The 17,411-nt window shown below is 37.1% G+C and overlaps 4 protein-coding genes across 4 annotated transcripts in view; 1 reads left to right on the top strand and 3 right to left on the bottom strand.

Moving 5' to 3' along the window:
* Positions 1-4,318: 4,318 nt before the first annotated feature.
* Positions 4,319-4,744, bottom strand: LOC149073028 (uncharacterized). The gene has a single exon (XM_089247263.1). The coding sequence runs from the start codon at positions 4,742-4,744 to the stop codon at positions 4,319-4,321; it is 426 nt and encodes a 141-aa protein (XP_089103389.1).
* A 794-nt stretch (positions 4,745-5,538) lies between these two features.
* LOC149073027 (uncharacterized) lies at positions 5,539-7,143 on the bottom strand. The gene is made up of 2 exons (XM_089247262.1): positions 6,342-7,143; positions 5,539-6,164 (listed from the first exon to the last, which is right to left on the bottom strand). The coding sequence occupies exons 1-2, from the start codon at positions 7,141-7,143 to the stop codon at positions 5,539-5,541; spliced, it is 1,428 nt and encodes a 475-aa protein (XP_089103388.1).
* Positions 7,140-7,676, bottom strand: LOC149073026 (uncharacterized). Its single transcript, XM_089247261.1, has one exon. It carries the CDS (start codon positions 7,674-7,676, stop codon positions 7,140-7,142), a length of 537 nt encoding a protein of 178 aa, XP_089103387.1.
* Positions 7,677-12,407: 4,731 nt separating this feature from the next.
* Positions 12,408-17,411, top strand: part of IP3K2 (Inositol 1,4,5-triphosphate kinase 2) — a 43,946-nt gene continuing 38,942 nt past the window's right edge. Inside the window, exons 1-2 of the mRNA XM_089246391.1 lie at positions 12,408-12,602; positions 14,152-14,302. Coding sequence (XP_089102517.1) covers positions 14,162-14,302 — 141 coding nt within the window. The 5' untranslated portion in view covers positions 12,408-12,602; positions 14,152-14,161. The remainder of the gene's footprint in view (positions 12,603-14,151; positions 14,303-17,411) is intronic.

The following is a 17,411-nucleotide window of genomic DNA, read 5'->3' as shown; positions in this document are numbered from 1 at the left end:
CATAAATTCATGTGGATTTTTTCGAGAACACATTCTGTATTTCTGGCATATTCATAGTTTTTAGTCAGACATACTCGCTTAGACTTAGCGATATTACAAGTTATGCAATTAGCGTTTTTGAATTTCACATTTTCTAGACCTTTTACGCTATTATTTAAACTCATATTTTTAATTACAGGAACATTTATGTGACAAAACCTCTTATGCACACAGTCAGAATCTAAGCCATGTGCTTCAATATCATTCCCCTCATTAATTTTTGGATAACCATATAACACGTATAACAAACCTTTACGAAAAACAGTAAAAAAATATTTCGACCATTTGTTATATACAAGCATTTTGTTATTTTTCCAAATAATTTTGTTTCCGCCCAAGTCTATTTTAGCTCCGCTTAGTAAGTTTCTCCTCATATTTGGTACATACAATACATCCGTGAGAGTTACGTTAACGTCACCTTTTACATCTTTAATAACAAAATCAATATCACCTACCCCAAGGATCTTGGACGTATAGTCCTTGTCAGCTACAAGCGCTTCCGATGATGGCAGTTCTCTAAAGTTCTTGAACCATGATCGTTGATTACAAAAGTGTGAAGTCGCTGCTGTGTCAATCAGGAATTCTTCCATCTTGTCGATGAGAAGGATTGTTCTTGATCGGTGATTGCACTATCACAAAACATAGTCTGAGTATTCTTTCGATGATCACTGTCACTTTTTTTCTTTTTGAAGCATCGATCCACCTTGTGATTAGTCCCTTTACAGTACGTGCAAAATTTCGACGGCCCCATAAGATGATCGTAGGTGGTTGAAGGCCTAGATTGTTCGTTTGGTTTGTCCAACACGCATCCACTGCTGTCGATTTGAGAACGACGACTCGATTTAGCCCGATTACGTTTTGTTGATTTCATTGCATATGCACAGTCGATTGCTGTTGCGTTAGAGTCTTTCTCTTTTAGTTGGATTCTACCAGCTTCACTAATTAGTTGTTTCTCGACGTTCAAGAAAGAGAATTCGTCGTCCGCTAAACGATATAGGATTTGTACTAAATTATCGTACTCTTGTGGTAGACGTCGGATCAACTGGAAACAGCACAAAATTTCTGGGATTTTGAATCCCGCATCGTTGACTTCAAGTCGTTTCTCGGCAACTCGTTTGCAAAATATGCCAATCGTCTCATTCTCTGAATCAAATTTCAGCTCGAAAAATTCGTCGATTAAACATGCTAGTCTGGCTCTGGATGTCGGTTCGAAATTTTCCTTCAAAACTTGCCAAGCTTCTTTTCCATCATTAGTGTTGCTTATCAGAGGAAGAAATTTTCGCTCCACACTTTGATAAATTGTGGTGTAACACCGTTGCTTACGCCAAGCAAAGTCTCTTTTGTCTCGTTCCGGAGCATCGTCAGGATATTCTTGAGCTGTGCCCATCACAAAGTCCCAACAATTGCGATCCATCAGGATAACTTTCATGTCCATTTTCCATGTTGAATAATTGAACTCGTTCAACTTGGGAAAAACAAATCGATCTGAGCAACTTTCAGCCATAATTCATCAATATCTAGGAAAACTTCGCTAGCTATAACATTTACGATTAAACTAGAGCTTTTAGGATTTGGGTGCTCTGGCCCATAACCTTGTTAAAAAAAAAAAATTCAATTCAAATAAAGACACGAATTTTTTCATACTAACACATCTATTTATTTCAAATCCTTAAGCTCAAAAACCTTATCAATCGACATACCCGTATCGGTCTCCGTCTTCATCACCACCCATCTGATCGGAGTTCACATAATCTTTTTTATACAATCTCACTACGTCATCCGACGCGGTACTTACATTTGCATATCCACTCAATATGGAATTTGATCGAGCAAAAACATGAAAACCAACATAACACCACGTTCAAAATCACTTAAATCTCGATAACCTGCCATTGTAGCAGCAGTAACCGATCTAACTACTATGCCAGACACTTGTTGTGTTATATAGGCGTTGCCGACAGCAGCGCCGTACTCTGATTGGTTCCATATCTCTTTATTTGCATACGCATGCCTGTACCAGTTTTTTTGGCAGCAAAAGTCGAATCATGAAGTCCTACGCTACCCCGCGGTACTAGCGTCGAAGAAATCGGACGACGAATCGTGAGCTACATTCGTCGCACTGCATGCTAGAGCATGGACGTAGGCTAGTAAGGCCGGTGACCTGGAATTGAAGTATTCTTCGAGTTGGGGCAATCGAAAGGTCAGATTTTTGATTAATCAAGGTGTATTGGGTTCCGATGTGCCCTATTTGAAAAATTTTGTGATGTTATTAATTTATTTAAAAAAAAAAAAAAACTTGATTTTACTAGGTTTTCGAACGCTTCGGCCATAAGATAAGGATAAGGAATGGCTCTATAATAATAAAAGTGCAAATTACGGGAAATTCACGCGAAAAATATTTTGAGGCGATATCTCGATTACTTGGTACCAGCTAGTATTTTCTGAGTGGAAGAAATATTTTTAAAAACATAGGGTTACCTATACTTTCTAGGATTTTATGTGTAACACAGAATACGGTATGCCTTGATAATGAGATTTGGTGATTTATTGAAAGGTACATAATTTAATTAGAATATCGACATAAACTAAAATTTGTTAGCTTGCTCATGTTGCACAGAGCATTTTGAGACCAAAACCAAGGTTATAGGAGGTTTATAATTGAAATTATTAAAAAAAGAGTAAATATTGACTTTTGAAACCTCAAGATTGATGAAGGCTTTTCATTGACGTCTACGGAATCGATAAAACAATGGTATTTTTGGGATTCCAGGCAGCATCAAAATAAGATAAACATATTTAAGATTAGAAATGAATGTCCAAGCGTGCATACAGCCTAAGTATCGACTTGTAGTTAGGAGAAATCAATCATTTAGTCAATTCAAAGCTGATTTTTAATTCTTTTACAGATTATATCGATTCCAGGAGATATTGATATATTTCATATGCTTATTATTGGCCAAAAGGCGATTCTGCTTGGAATTATTTACTATTATATTATGTGTTTTTGAATTATAAACTCTTTACCTACCAGAGGGATGAAAATCTATGGACCCTAGAATTTCGGAGAGCTTCTTCGAGACAAATTTCTTACTCCCCCCTCCCGTATTTATTTCTCCTATTCTTCTACTGCACATTGTAGAATCTTTCTCGACAATGACTGCATTACTGGTAGAAAGCAACGTATGTATTTCAACGCCCTCTTCTCCGACCAAACAAAGCGACCGAGGATGGAAAGGAGATTCGTCTATTTTCACAGTAAATTTCCTGTGATGCAAAGTTTTGGCTACTTATGCTATTTGTCATCACCAACTTCGCCAAATGTCCTTGGTCAATACCATGAACTCAAACACACACCTGTGTTTTTAAACTCAACAAATTTTAATTCTTTAAGAAGGGTGGTTCAATAATGCGCGCAGTAACACGTAGGGGACATCAGACAACCTCCCACTGGAGAGTTGTGACATACACTCACACATTTTTCTCCTTAGAGAGGGAGAGAGACATAATAATAATAAGAAATACACAAGAAAAGAAAAGCGAAAGTTGACATCAACTCCATCTTGTGTTGGGAGCAAAAGATAAGAAGTTAGGCGTTTCCATCCCGCCCGGCGTTGTAATGCTAATTACAACCAATATCAATTCAACACAATACAAAAGAAATCAAAAATGCTTGAAATCAAAACTTGAACACAATACATATTGTAAAAGTAATTATGAAGAATCATGAGCATATAATTATAATGGTAATAATACATTTGCAAGATAAATGCATCTTACTTGTGTAGGCATATCCTATCTTAGGCATCAAAATGAACTGAAACAAATCAAAATACATCACTGCTGTAATCAAACACGCGTTGCAATTAATTCAAAATGCAACAAACATATGTACAGTCAATTCAAATTAATATCCATTCTGAAAAGCTTAAAAAAAAAACATCATTATCATATACAATGAAATTACGCAGCTAAAATGCACAAATGAAAATACTAAGATATATCCGATTAAATATGATAAAAACAAACACTAGATAAAAAATTACATGAAGACCAAGTCACTTCATTTCTCTTGAAGCGGGAGCAAACAAATTTTTGCTATGGATCGTTTGATTAATCCATTTTTAGTTCGAACAGTCACAACGCGAACCTTGTGATCTGGACCTGGAATGATTTCTTCAATTCTTCCAAGTAACCAGTTACACGGCGGCACGTTATCTTCCTTGACAATCACCATGGCACCTGGTTGCACATTAGATTTTGAGAAGTGCCACTTATTTCGTTACTGGAGCGAACTTAGGTAGTCTATCTGCCAACGCTTCCAGATGGTCTGAACGAATCGTGTTGTGAGCTGCCATCGAGATAGTCGGTTATCATCAAGGTGGCACAGGTCAGGCTCAACAACGGTGTTAAGCGATCGTCCAATCAAAAAGTGAGCTGGTGTTAGGACCTCAAAGTCATTGATGTCGGGCGATAGAGGTGTAAGTGGTCTGGAGTTCAAAATTCCTTCAATTTGGGTCATAACAGTCTGGAACTCTTCCAACGTGAGTTTGGAAGACCCCACAGTTCTTTTGAAATGGTGCTTGAAGGACTTGACACCAGTTTCGCACAAGCCTCCAAAATTTGGAGCTCTTGGAGGTAGGAAATTCCATGTGATTTCCTCGAAGGCGAAAAAATTAGCCACAGATTTATCAGGTTTCACAACCATCTGATGAAGACGTTTCAACTGTATGTTGGCACCGACGAAATTAGTGCCATTGTCGCTAAATATTGATGAGCATTTCCCACGTCTAGCAAAAAACCTCTTTAGACATGCAATAAATGCGTCTGCTGTCAAATCTGACAAGAATTCTAGGTGGATTGCTTTAGTCACGAAACACACGAATAAAGCAATATATATTTTATGCAATTGGCTCCTTCTCTGACCCTTGAATATTACGTAGAATGGGCCTCAAAAATCTACTCCACAAACGTTGAATGGAAAGGTTCTGTTTACTCTTTCCTTAGGCAAGTTGCCTATTATTTGCTCAAGAGTGGTCGGTTGTGCACGGAAGCATGTTACACACTCATGAACTATTTTTCTTGCAAGGTTTCTTGCACCAACAACCCAAAAAGTTTAGCGAATGATATGCAGTAAGATTTGAGAACCTACATGCGTTTACGGTGATAGTATTCGAAAATCAGTCTCGTTAGTCGGTGTTTGGCTGGTAGAATTATCTGGTGTTTTTGATTGTACGAAATGTCTGCTTCATTTATGCGACCACCAACGCAAATCAAAGCAATCCTTTCTGATCGATGAAGGGATTAAGATTTTTCAATTTGCTTTTAGTGGAGACTTGAGCCCCTTGCTTCAAGTTCCTCAATTCCTCACCGAATTCTCTTTGAACTATCTGATTTATTTTTATTCTTGCCACGTCAAGTTCTTGGGCAGTGAGTGGACCTGATTTTTTGTTTGTCTTAGATCTCGCATTAGAACAAAATCTAAGCATGTAAGCAACTATTTTAATGGTAGTTGTGTTGGTAGCTGGCCTTCGTTATTATGGGTGTTATAACATCATCAACACTTGCTACCAATGAATGTTCAACGGATTTCTTGAATTCACTAGCAAATGTCTCATCCTCAGCTGTGAACGTAGGTGAATCAAAATCAAAACTAAGTTCTGATTTCAAATAATCAGGACCGCTCCACCACAATTCATTGTGAATTAATTTGTCAGGAGACAATCCACGTGACACCAGATCTGCTGGATTGTCTTCGGATCTAATGTGGCACCACTTATACCCACTAGTTATTTCCTGAATAACTGCCACTCTATTGGCTACAAAAGTTTTCAACAAATGAGGTGAGGTGTTTATCCATGCCAGGACAATTGTTGAATCTGACCACAAAATAATTTTCTTAATGTCTAATCTTAGAGATTCTACGACCTTACTGATCAAATTGGACAGCAACACTGCTGCACACAATTCTAAACGAGGTATAGTAGTCACCTTGAGTGGAGCCACTCTTGACTTACTACACAACAGCTTAACATTGTACACATTTTTAGAAAGACACCGCACGTAAACTGCTGCGCCATAAGCCTCAGAAGAAGCATCGGCGAATCCATGTATTTCAATTGATCGACCTTCACCAGATAAGCAATAACGGTCAATGCATACATCATTAACAACATGCAGGGTAGTAATAAACTTGCATCATTCGGTTGCTTCCTTTTTTGGAAGCGTATTATTCCAGTCCAATTTCAACAGCCACAAACGCTGCATGAATATTTTGGCCTTAACTATGATAGGCCCTAGCAAACCGAAAGGGTCAAACAGTCTCGCTTTATCCGAGAGAACGGTGCGTTTGGTGTAATCGGAAGATAGGTTTGAGCTTACCTTGAACGTGAAATAATCGTTTTGGGGATTCCAAGCCAAGCCCAACGTTTTCACAGTGACATTGTCCTTGGCATCAAAACTGTATCCATTCTCGCCATGGTTGACTGCGTTTAGCAGTGTCGAATTGAAACACCACTTGTGAAGTGTCATTCCACAAGTTTGGAGCATCTGTATCGATTGACGCTGAAGCTCTAGAGCTTCATGTAGCTCATGTGCACCAGACAAGATGTCATCTACATAAAAGTCCGAGAGTGCAATCTTGGACGCATAAGGAAACCGAGATTGTTCGTCTAGCGCAAGTTGTTTCAGCACACGTGTAGCTAAATACGGAGTACAAGCAGTACCGTAGGTGATAGTCAGTAATCTAAACACCTTAACAGGATCGTTCAGATTTTCTTTCCACACGATTCTCTGCAAATCACAATGGTTGGATTCAACCAGAATTATCCGATACATTTTTACAATGTCGGCGGTGAAAGCATATCTATGTTGACGAAATCTCATCATAATTGAGAATAAATCCTGTTGAATGGTTCCACCATTCGTGAGCAAATGGTTAAGAGACACCCCTGAAGAAGAGACGGCAGATGCATCAAAGACAACGCGAAGTTTTGTACTCGCACTATCAGGTCGGTGAACGCCATGATGTGGCATATAGTAGGTGTTGTGATCAACTGCAACAGAGGTGAGTTCTTCCATGTGTCCCAAATCCTCATACTCCTTCATGAAGGACACGTAAAGCTTTTCACATCTCCATCCTTGTCTAGTCGTTTGCACGTTGTGTTCAATCTTCTACTAGCCATGGCCCAAGAATCTCCCAATTGTGTTTGATCTGATTTAAGAGGTAGTTGCACTACATATCTACCTGCCTCATTTCTGGAATGAGTTTCACAAAAATGCTTTTCACAAAGAAATGCCTGAGTACTTTCAATAAGCTTGTTTTCGTTTACGGATTCCAAGTCCCAGAATTTTCTCAAGGTGTTATCTAAATGTTCTAATTCATTCGATAAGTGACAATATCGCACATTACTTTCGGTTTGGTTTTGAACAGCACCGTAAACTATCCAACCAAAAACAGTTTCTTGCAACGATAATTTAGATGTGGTAATCCGATGTTCGCATAAAATCTCAAAGAATATTTCAGCACCCAATAATATGTCCATTCTATTCGGAACATTAAAGTCGGGATCTGCTAGCCGTATATTCTCTGGAGGGGAAACTTCAGATTTGTTGATATATCTGGAAGGACTGAAACCCATCACTTTCGGAACTATTAGCAACTCCAATGAGCGCCTAAACTTGTCATCTGAAGATAAAATTACCACATGCAGTTTCTGGTTTATGTTTACTGGTAAGCCGCTCAACCCAGACAGAGACGAAAGTTTTATTTCTTTTCAGCCCAAGTCTCCTTGCGCATTCGCTAGTGACAAAGCTTGACTGCGATGTATCCAACAGCGCTCTACATGGTTGTAAACAACCTCGTGAATCCCTCACGTATACCACTGCTGTAGTTAGTACAACGCAGTTATTCCTCACTTGTCGAGGAGTGCTGTTTATGAGGGTCGATGTGTGACTGACTTCCCCCATCTCATCGGATTGTTTATCGGCAAGCGGGAGTACGTTTGATGCTTGCGGAGACGACTTTCCTTCTTTTTTTGTTTTGTCTTCTAACGAGTCATTTCTTTTAACTCTGTGAAGGAGGGTGTGATGTTTGTAACCACATATATTGCAGCCCTTGGACATGCATTCAATTACTGTATGGGAGTTGTTGAGGCAATTGAAACAAAGGTGTTTCTTTTTCACTATATTTTGCCTCTCATTAATGCTTAGCCTATGAAACTCGGAATGCTTAGCCTATGAAACTCGGAATGCTTAGCCTATGAAACTCGGAATGCTTAGCCTATGAAACTCAGAACAATTATAGATGGAATGTTCTATTATGCATACAGGACATGATTTCCCTTAGTTAGAGGATTTTACAGCAAAGGTCCTCGATTTATTTATAGGTGAATTGTGAGGCTCACGGACTGGAATGGTTCGCGTGATATCTTCCAAAAATTGACATCTGCTTTCCAAAAATGAAATCAAAGTGTCCCAACTAGGAATTTCTGTAGATTCTAGGGTCATTTCGAATTGTTTTCTTGTTTCTCTGTCCAATTTTCTGAGAATTAAATTGGATAATATTATTTCACTCAGAGCATCTGTTTTAAGATTTGCAATGTTTAATGCTCTCAGGTGCTTTAGAACGTTGTCTAGCAAGGCTCTCAAATCTTTAGCCGACTCTTGGGTGATTTTAGGGATTGAAATTAATGCATTGATATGTGTATTAACAATTAAACGTTTGTTTTCAAACCGTTTCTCTAGTGCAGAGAATAAAGAAACGAAGGTGTCTTCAATGCTTTAGACTTGACTAGCTTCACCTTTTAAGGCAACTTGTAAATAATACAGTTTTTGTACATCGGAAAGGTTATTATTTTCGGTGATCAGAGAATTAAACTGATTTTTGAACAGAGTCCACTCTCCATATTTACCACTAAATTGTGGCAGGGGAATTTCTGGCAGTTTTACGTTTTGTTTAGAGGCATTAGTTTCGATTTTACTGGGAACGAAAAACTCAACAAATTCAAACGGATTTCAGCGTCCTCTAATTTTTCTTCAATTTCACAGAGCTCTACATTTAGAACTTCGAACTCTTCGTCTTTTAACACTTCATAATATTTCAATTTCAAATCTTCAAAATTGTTTTTTGTCGCGTTTAATGTTTCTTTTCTGCATTTAATTACTGCCTCACTAGCACTTTCATTATCTGACAAGGATTTATTAAGTCTGGTGATTTGGGCCTTGACGTTGCCCTTACGTCGACTCAACACAGTTAAATTCGCCATCGTACGAATCGAAATATGAATTTGGTGAAATTCTACTTACAGTTTCTTGTAATGTCTTGTGTAGAAAGGTTGAATCCAAAGTATCCAAAGTTGAGCTGATTCACTAATCAACTATCAATCTATAGGTTCACTGATGCTCGATTCACTAATCAAATATCAATCTATAGGTTCACTGGTGCTCCTGCGATGACGGACCAAAACCGATGAACTCAAACACACACCTGTGTTTTTAAACTCAACAAATTTTAATTCTTTAAGAAGGGTGACTCAATAATGCGCGCAGTAACACGCAGGGGACATCAGACAACCTCCCACTGGAGAGTTGTGACATACACTCTCACACATTTTTCTCCTTAGAGAGGGAGAGAGACATAATAATAGTAAGAAATACACAAGAAAACAAAAGCGAAAGTTTACTTCAACTCCATCTTGTGTTGGGAGCAAAAGATAAAAAGTTAGGCGTTTCCAGTCCTCATCAACGGCATTTTGTAACAGCAGAAATCGGATTAAACTTATTAATTGATAAAGTTTTACGAATCTGAGTGACAAAATATTCTACGACCTACTCCTGTTTTAAACAGAATATGTATCAAAACAAAATGACGAAAACGAGAGAAATGTAAAGCTTAACGAGGTGGTCTCTATTCGTGACTCACATGGAAACTGTTTTTACTGCATTTAATTGAACACGGCTTCGTAGATACCAAAGGGGGACTCTGGGATAAACCTGATTTTTTTTACCTGTCCGAAGCCGCAAACGGATGTTTAACGGAATTATTTTAGTTCTCTCAATTATGTCAGATAATTTTTCCCCATTCAGCTATTGTTGGTGAACCATCACGTTTTTCTTCCTTTTGGGATTGAATTTTTTACTTATTCTAAATTTTTATTTTTATTACACTTGAACCTTATTTACGTCAAAATACAGGTCTATAACTACGCTGGGGCAACCGGGCCCCGAAACGAATAGGGGGGGTCTCACAAGAAAATGTACACTTATTTTACATAATCTTTTCAAGGGGCCACAAGAAAATGTCTGCCCCGAGAGGGTACATTACGGCCCTGCCAAAATCTTACTCCAAGTTTCTCAAGAGAGAAATTAGGGGAGTGAGAGGGGTTTCTGGTGCTTCAGACCCCGGACAAGTGAGAACCTAAATTTTTTCTTTGCCTGTATTTGACCGCTCTTGAAAAATTGCTGTGTTTGGCTGATAGGGCTGTAACACGGGACGAGATTCTCATCATTTTTTTTTTCACACTACAGGGTGATTCAGAAAAGATGGAAAACTTTAAGAGGTAATAGTACACATCTTAGAAGAGAAATAGAGTTCATTATATATTTCTCCTTACAACTTATATTTCTCCTCGATGGTACACACCAATGCAAGCAATTATCATCAGAGAATGCATAGTCTAACATGAAACGCAAACGCGCTAGTGCGTTTCGAAACGGGCTATCCGCAAACTTTAAAACGGCATTCCTGTTGAAATTTATCGGGAGAAAAAAACATGCATGCATGAAAATGTAACCTGGGGAAGAAGAAGAAACCGTATGCAAAATCTGCGCCACAGTGTGAATAAAAGGCACAGACGCCAGCCCTGTGAAGTTATTCCAGCGTGCAACCGTTCTCACAGTTACGGGATAATGGAGCACTTTAGTAATGAAAAAAGCATGTATAATTTCTATGGCGGAGCCCTGTTTGGTATATTATTTATGTGGCGGTACCCTTTAGGCCTCTTTTATGTTTGTTTATCAAATTTACTGATTTATTTTATTACCCTCGAGTTGCCGCGGATCCCCTGGGAAGTGCACTGGTTGAGAACCGCTGTGTTAGACCATGCATTTTTTGACACTTGTTTATATTGGTGTGTACTATCACCTCTTAAAGTTTGTCCATATTTTCTGATGTCCATCATCTGAGTTTGTCCATCATTTTACTATGAAGAGCTCTTTGAAAAAAATCTGACCCTGGGGGTGTAACAAAGATCACAGCCTAGGAGGCCCTGCAGCAGGATTTGGGGGCCATGGCCGAACCAAAATGCAGACTTTCTCGTCCCATGTCATTGAGTCCATTCCATTCTTGTTTCTGGAATTATGGCCTCAAGTCCTCCAGTTTTCTCAACATTTCTGTTGTCAAAGTATGGCTCAATAGAGTGACAGCGCGTGGTGTCTTTTAATTATCATTATTCCACTTTCTAAAAATTTGTGTATCTAAACAAAGGCTTAGGCTGCCGCCCAGCTGCACCGCACCCCTTGCACCCTCTCTTAAGCTGCCCCTGCTCTCTCCCATTCTCTGAGGTCAGGGCGGCCACTGCTAGCGTGACGTTGCTCTCTCCAGAGGCTCAACCTCTGTCAACACTGAACTAACCATATTTCCTCGAGAAAAATACGAAAAATTGAACTTCGACATACGGGAAGGACATTGTCAATTATCGCTCAAAATATGATGCCAAAAGTAAACAAAGTTACCAACTCATGCTAAAATCACAGAAAAGTCGCCAATCGCAGAAAATGAAGAGCCACTTCCAATTGCAGTGAACTAAAAAAGAACATGACAAATGTGTGTGAGATGAGCATTCTTGTTTGTAGTCGTAATTATCGTAATGCAATTTCTGAGTCGGCAAAATAACTTCAATCATGGATTTGAAGAACAAAAAGCCAAGTTGGCTCCGTTGGTAATACGTGAAAAACCGGGGCATTCTCGCAAAAAAATTTGGGGGCAATGAAAAAACAAAACAAAAAACCGGCACTGTCCCGGAAATAGTGGATGCATGGTCACCTGGTGTCAACTCACTAAGCTCTGAGTCATGAAAATTACCTGCATCACCGTTTTTGATCAAAATGAGAGATTATAATTTTATGAATAAGAATTATTATTCAAGAAAACTCCGACTAAATAACGAGAACAACTGGGACATTTTTGTAAAAAAGTCAGGACAGCCAAAAAAAAACCGGGGCTGGCCCTAGAAATACGGACCATATGGTCACGCATATGCACTTTAGTATAGGAAAATACCGGCCATATGGTCATAACGAAGAACACCTGCTCCTGGTGGAAAGTTCTCAACACGCAATAGGAATCTTACCGCGACTTCCAATGTTTATTTTCTAATGGTTTTTTGTTTTTCTTTTTCTTTTTTCCTGTACACCCTGTGGTGGAGGCTTTTAAATGATATTTATTTCCTCATTAATTTACGAGAATTTCAAGTGGATGTTTAGTTGTTGAACTTTCTTTACATGGCTTGGCAAAGAGATGTTATTACTTCTCGGGCTAGAAATATCCGATATTCTTAGATTACTTTGTATGTAGCTGTAGTTTATCATTTCACATTTCCGCATTATATGAAGTGATCCATATAATATTCCATCACTGCATTCTTTTCCATCTTATATATGATATATACTATTTTGATAATTGTACACTTTTAATTCTGGAAATGAACACAATTATTATGATTATTCCAATATTATTATTTTGAAATATTATTTACAGATGCATAAATCTCAATTAAAAATACCAATGTCGCCAACAAGTCACGTAATGAAAAGATATGAATAGCACTCTTTGTTTAGTTCTTCCTGTCATATTGTTCTTCCATTTGATGACACAATTACATTCAATGAAAGTATAAATAAATTTATTTTTGGAAATTTTTGAAACTATATTGGTGTTGCATAGGAAAATATTGGTTTATTGAAATTTCAGTTGGCTAATCTGCTTTATTCACTAAAGTTTTAGATGCATGACAGCCATTCAGTTTGTTCTCAAACTCTCAAAAATATTAAAAGCCTGGCTTAGATAACCTTTAAACATTAAGGACTCTTATAGACAGGATGGTGCTTAGACAATTTGGGTCCTCTATCTGTTTAAATGTCCCCCCCCCCTCTTTTGAGAGGGTGGCTCAAGGCTCCAGTCTACAGACCAGAATAATCAAAATCTTATATTTCAACTTATATGTTAACCATAGGTATAAACTTCTATCCATCCTTGATGATTTTTTAATGCATTTTTTGCTTTATTTAGGCCAATCATTCATTTTGCATAAAATGACTGAAAAACATCTGGAAGAGAAATAGAGGTGAATCCAGAATGTAATTTTGAGGCCAATATAAATTAATGTGACTAAAGACATTAATTCTGATTATGATTGTGCGAAAATTCAGCTCACGACGTGTAATGTAACTAAAGACATTAATTCTGATTATGATTGTGCGAAAATTCAGCTCACGACGTGTCATATAAAATACTCATAAGCCAAATCCATATTTATTAGCCAAGATAGAAATGTCTCGCAAAAAAATCTTTGGTAGCCGAAAAATTTGTCAAGGGAACAAAGTTCGTCAAAGTCAAGGCATTTGTTCGCCAAGGTATCACTTTATGCTCATGGTAGTAAGCTAAATAACAGTGGTTTTATCAATTTTTGTTGTAGCATTCCCATAAGATTCCAGAATTTGGGTGAGCCTTCCCATACATTATTTCTTTCAAACCTGTGCTTGAAGAAAAGCCTATTACATACCCAGTAGTTTTGGTTTAAAAGGTTTTGTTCTTTCTTGAAACACAGTTTGACAACTACTGATCTATGTATATTTTCCTTAATTGTGCTGTAACTTTCATTTTTAAATTAACATTTTATTTATCGTTTGATATAAAGAGAAAAAAAATGAAGCAGAGTGAATTAAAATTTTCAATATAAACAGTTATATTTAGAAAAGCTTTATTTTATCGTGTTTTCATCTTGCTTTCAATAACTTCTTTTTTTCTCTATTTCTCCATTTTGTGTAAGAATTAGAAATGGTGAATGCTATATATTGAAAATTTGTGAAAACTAACACACATGTATTCATTTGAAGGAGGAAAGTTATGATGGCAAATGCTCCATATGGAGGATATGCTGGCTACTGGTTAACGGTGACTCCTGTTAATCACCATCATGAAAGCACTAGTAGTGATGATCTTAGCAGTGATTGGGAGGCTGAAGAAGTTAGTCAAGCTGAAATAAAGGTGTGCATATATTAATTATCAGTAATAGATGAATATACATAGGCCCATATACACGGCCGTCATTTCAACTTTTTCTGGGGGGGGGGGGCAAAGACATGTACTCAATGTATGTATATATATATCATTTTTAGTGTATTTTCAAAAGGGGACAATGGCCCCCCTGACCCCCCAAATGATGGGTCTGCCCATGTATATAGACTATATGTTTCGGTAAATTTGATAAATTCGTTATTGTTCAGAATTTACAGTTACTATGCATAATCACAAATTGTTTTGGCAAGTTTGATCAATTTTCCTACATATCGTTTACCATTGATTATGCATAATTCCTGAATGAAGTTGGTAAGTATAATGAATATGGGAGAAACCATGTGGGAAATATCACATAAATTTAACCACTTATCAGTTTTTCCCATATGTGATGGGTGCATATTTTTCGAGACCCAACCCAATAGGGTAAAGGGCTTATATCCCTCATGGGACAGAGTCCGGGTCTTGTCTAGACTTCAGGGTGCATATTTTGCCATAGAAATTAAATTGAATTAAAATAAGTGTTATAAGTATAAAAGAATACAAATAATTATCAATTTCGTAGTATTAGCTTTCTTTACATTTATCAATATTTTTGGAACCAATATTAATGGGAACCAATTTTTCCTCCTCTATTTCTAGCATACAAATGAGGAGACTGTCCTAGACTAAAGTTTGAACAAAATGTCCATTAAATTTAAGTAACTCATTGGCAGTATATCATTATCAATATGAGCTGGGGATTATATATAATCTCCAGTAAAAGTGATAAATTCCCAAAATTCATCAAATTTACCAAAATGGTTAATGATTACGCATAATTACCAGATTGATAATTGGCAAGATAATTGGCAATATCCCATATTTCAATGCTCAATTTCCTGTATTTTTCTTGAGCAAACATTACATGATACATACAGCAAGGCTTGGAAAATCAAAGGTGCCAGGTCGTCATGACGATTTAAATTTTCAACTTTGGTTATTAAATTTTCATGCGAAAGTTTTGATTGTTTGAACAAAATTTTCAAAATTTATAGTATCTACTAATAATATGTCTACTGATATGTGAAGGGATCACCAAAACTCAAAAAGTTGAAAAAGGATTATTTTGGATTGCTTTTCCCAAAAAAAAAAAAACCTGCATGACTCATGAAAAATTTGGCTGGCACTATTTTTTTTCAATTTATCGAATTCTGATATACAGTGTGTTAAATAGCTGAGTTAAGAGTTAAGGTATTTCATTAGTTTGGTTATGGCTCCCACAAGGGTGGGACTGACAGGGCCAGGGACGATTCTCATTATTTTTTTGTTCTTTCACGCTATAAATTCATCATGAATGGGCCCGTGAAAGTCTGGTCTGGAGGGGCCCACTAAAGATCTCAGCCTAGGGGCTCTGCTCCAAGATGTGGGGCCATGAGTTTGATATATTTTTATCTACGTTGTGAGTTCAACAATAGACAAATCGTCAATTTTTTTTACAAAATCTTGAGCATGTTTGAATTAATGAATTTCAAAAATAATTTGAAATCCATTTAAATTACACTAGTCTCCTTTTCCATCCAAGTAGGAAACAGCAGTTCTGTTTGAGTAAAATGAGACATGAATATTCAATTTTATTTCTATGAAATGTCACAAATTTGAACTATAAAATTATTGTTTTTTTACATGCATATTAATATGTAGGTTAATATATACAGGGTGTCTCAGCATCAGGTTTACAAACTTCTAGAAGGGGCAGAATATGCCTAGATGACTCGGAATCACGTAGCAATGCATGGTTGGAAATGCTTCCCTGATGCAGTAGCATATATAGAAAACACCAGAAGTGAAAGGACAAAATGTAAGTGAACACACGTTTTAATAATAAATGGGCATCGGAAAAGTAACAGAGGTCAAAGGTGTTCAATGTGTCATCCATGTGCTGTAATGCAGGTCACACATCTTGAATGCATTGAATTTTGAACATTTTGGAAGATTCCGGGCATGTCTAGGACTTCCCAGCAATGCAGGCAACAAGTTCCTCAGTGCGGCCAACAAGGGTGTCATACACCAATGTTTTGATATGCCTCCAGTCTGGGAACTCCGAAAGAAGTAATCAAAGCATGATAGGTCCGGCATGATAGCAGGCCAATGCACCAAATGCCCGGAACCACCGCTTCTGTGCAACGACATCTAACGTGTGAGGAAACCATTTTCGACCTAGCAATGCTATGTGATTCCAAGTTATCTAGGTGTACCCCACTCTTCCTGGAAAATTGTTAACCTGTTGCTGAGACACCCTGCATATGTTATTGCTACAATTCTCAAATGCATACCTCAAAAGAAGTACTGTAATACAGGGATATATTTTTGTGCACCGTTTTTGAGAGGTTATTGAATAAAACTCATGCAAGGCGTAGTAAATTTGTAAAATGACTTTTGAAAATGATGTTGATATATTCTAAGATAATACTAATATAGTTATGTTACCATAAAATAAACTAATTTTTTTTTGAATTTTTATTAATTTTTTAAAATTGGTGCAAAGTATACCAAAGTAGCGGGTTACTTTGCATCAACTAATATGATAATTATTTTTAAGCAAGATAATATCCTGGAGTTCTAAAGCCCCATTAGAAATTTATTGTGCTACCATATAGGTAGCATCTCAGGAAACTGACAGAAAGTGGACTTCTTCTGAAGTGTTGGAGGGAGTTTTTCTCTAATAGGGTTGTTAATAAATTGAATAGCTTACCCCCGGGGTAGTGAATTCTAAAACAGTTGACACGTTCATTTAAAAAATTTATTTAAAAAATAAATGTGATAAGCATGTTGAGGTAAATTGAGAAGTTATCCATACTTAGATAAGACAACTATAAATATTTTTTATGGGCATTGCATTTTATCATGTATATATGGTTTTTAGTTTCTATAATGACATTTTAATTGGGTTGTGGTATTTGTTAAATATGACATCCATTTTTGTTATGGGCATCTTTTTCTCACCACCTTGTTGGACATTTTGCTTGATATGGTCTAGGCATTAAAGGAAGAAAATTATAAAAATTCACAAAATTGCAACTTTTTTTATTCAACATAC

This window comes from Pholcus phalangioides, unplaced genomic scaffold, assembly GCF_987345545.1.
Source record: "Pholcus phalangioides strain wild (caught in Gottingen) unplaced genomic scaffold, Ppha-v1.0 ptg000017l_1, whole genome shotgun sequence".
NCBI lineage: Eukaryota > Metazoa > Arthropoda > Arachnida > Araneae > Pholcidae > Pholcus > Pholcus phalangioides.
Note: the sequence above shows the minus strand (reverse complement) of the source record. Positions and strands in the feature narration are given on the sequence as shown.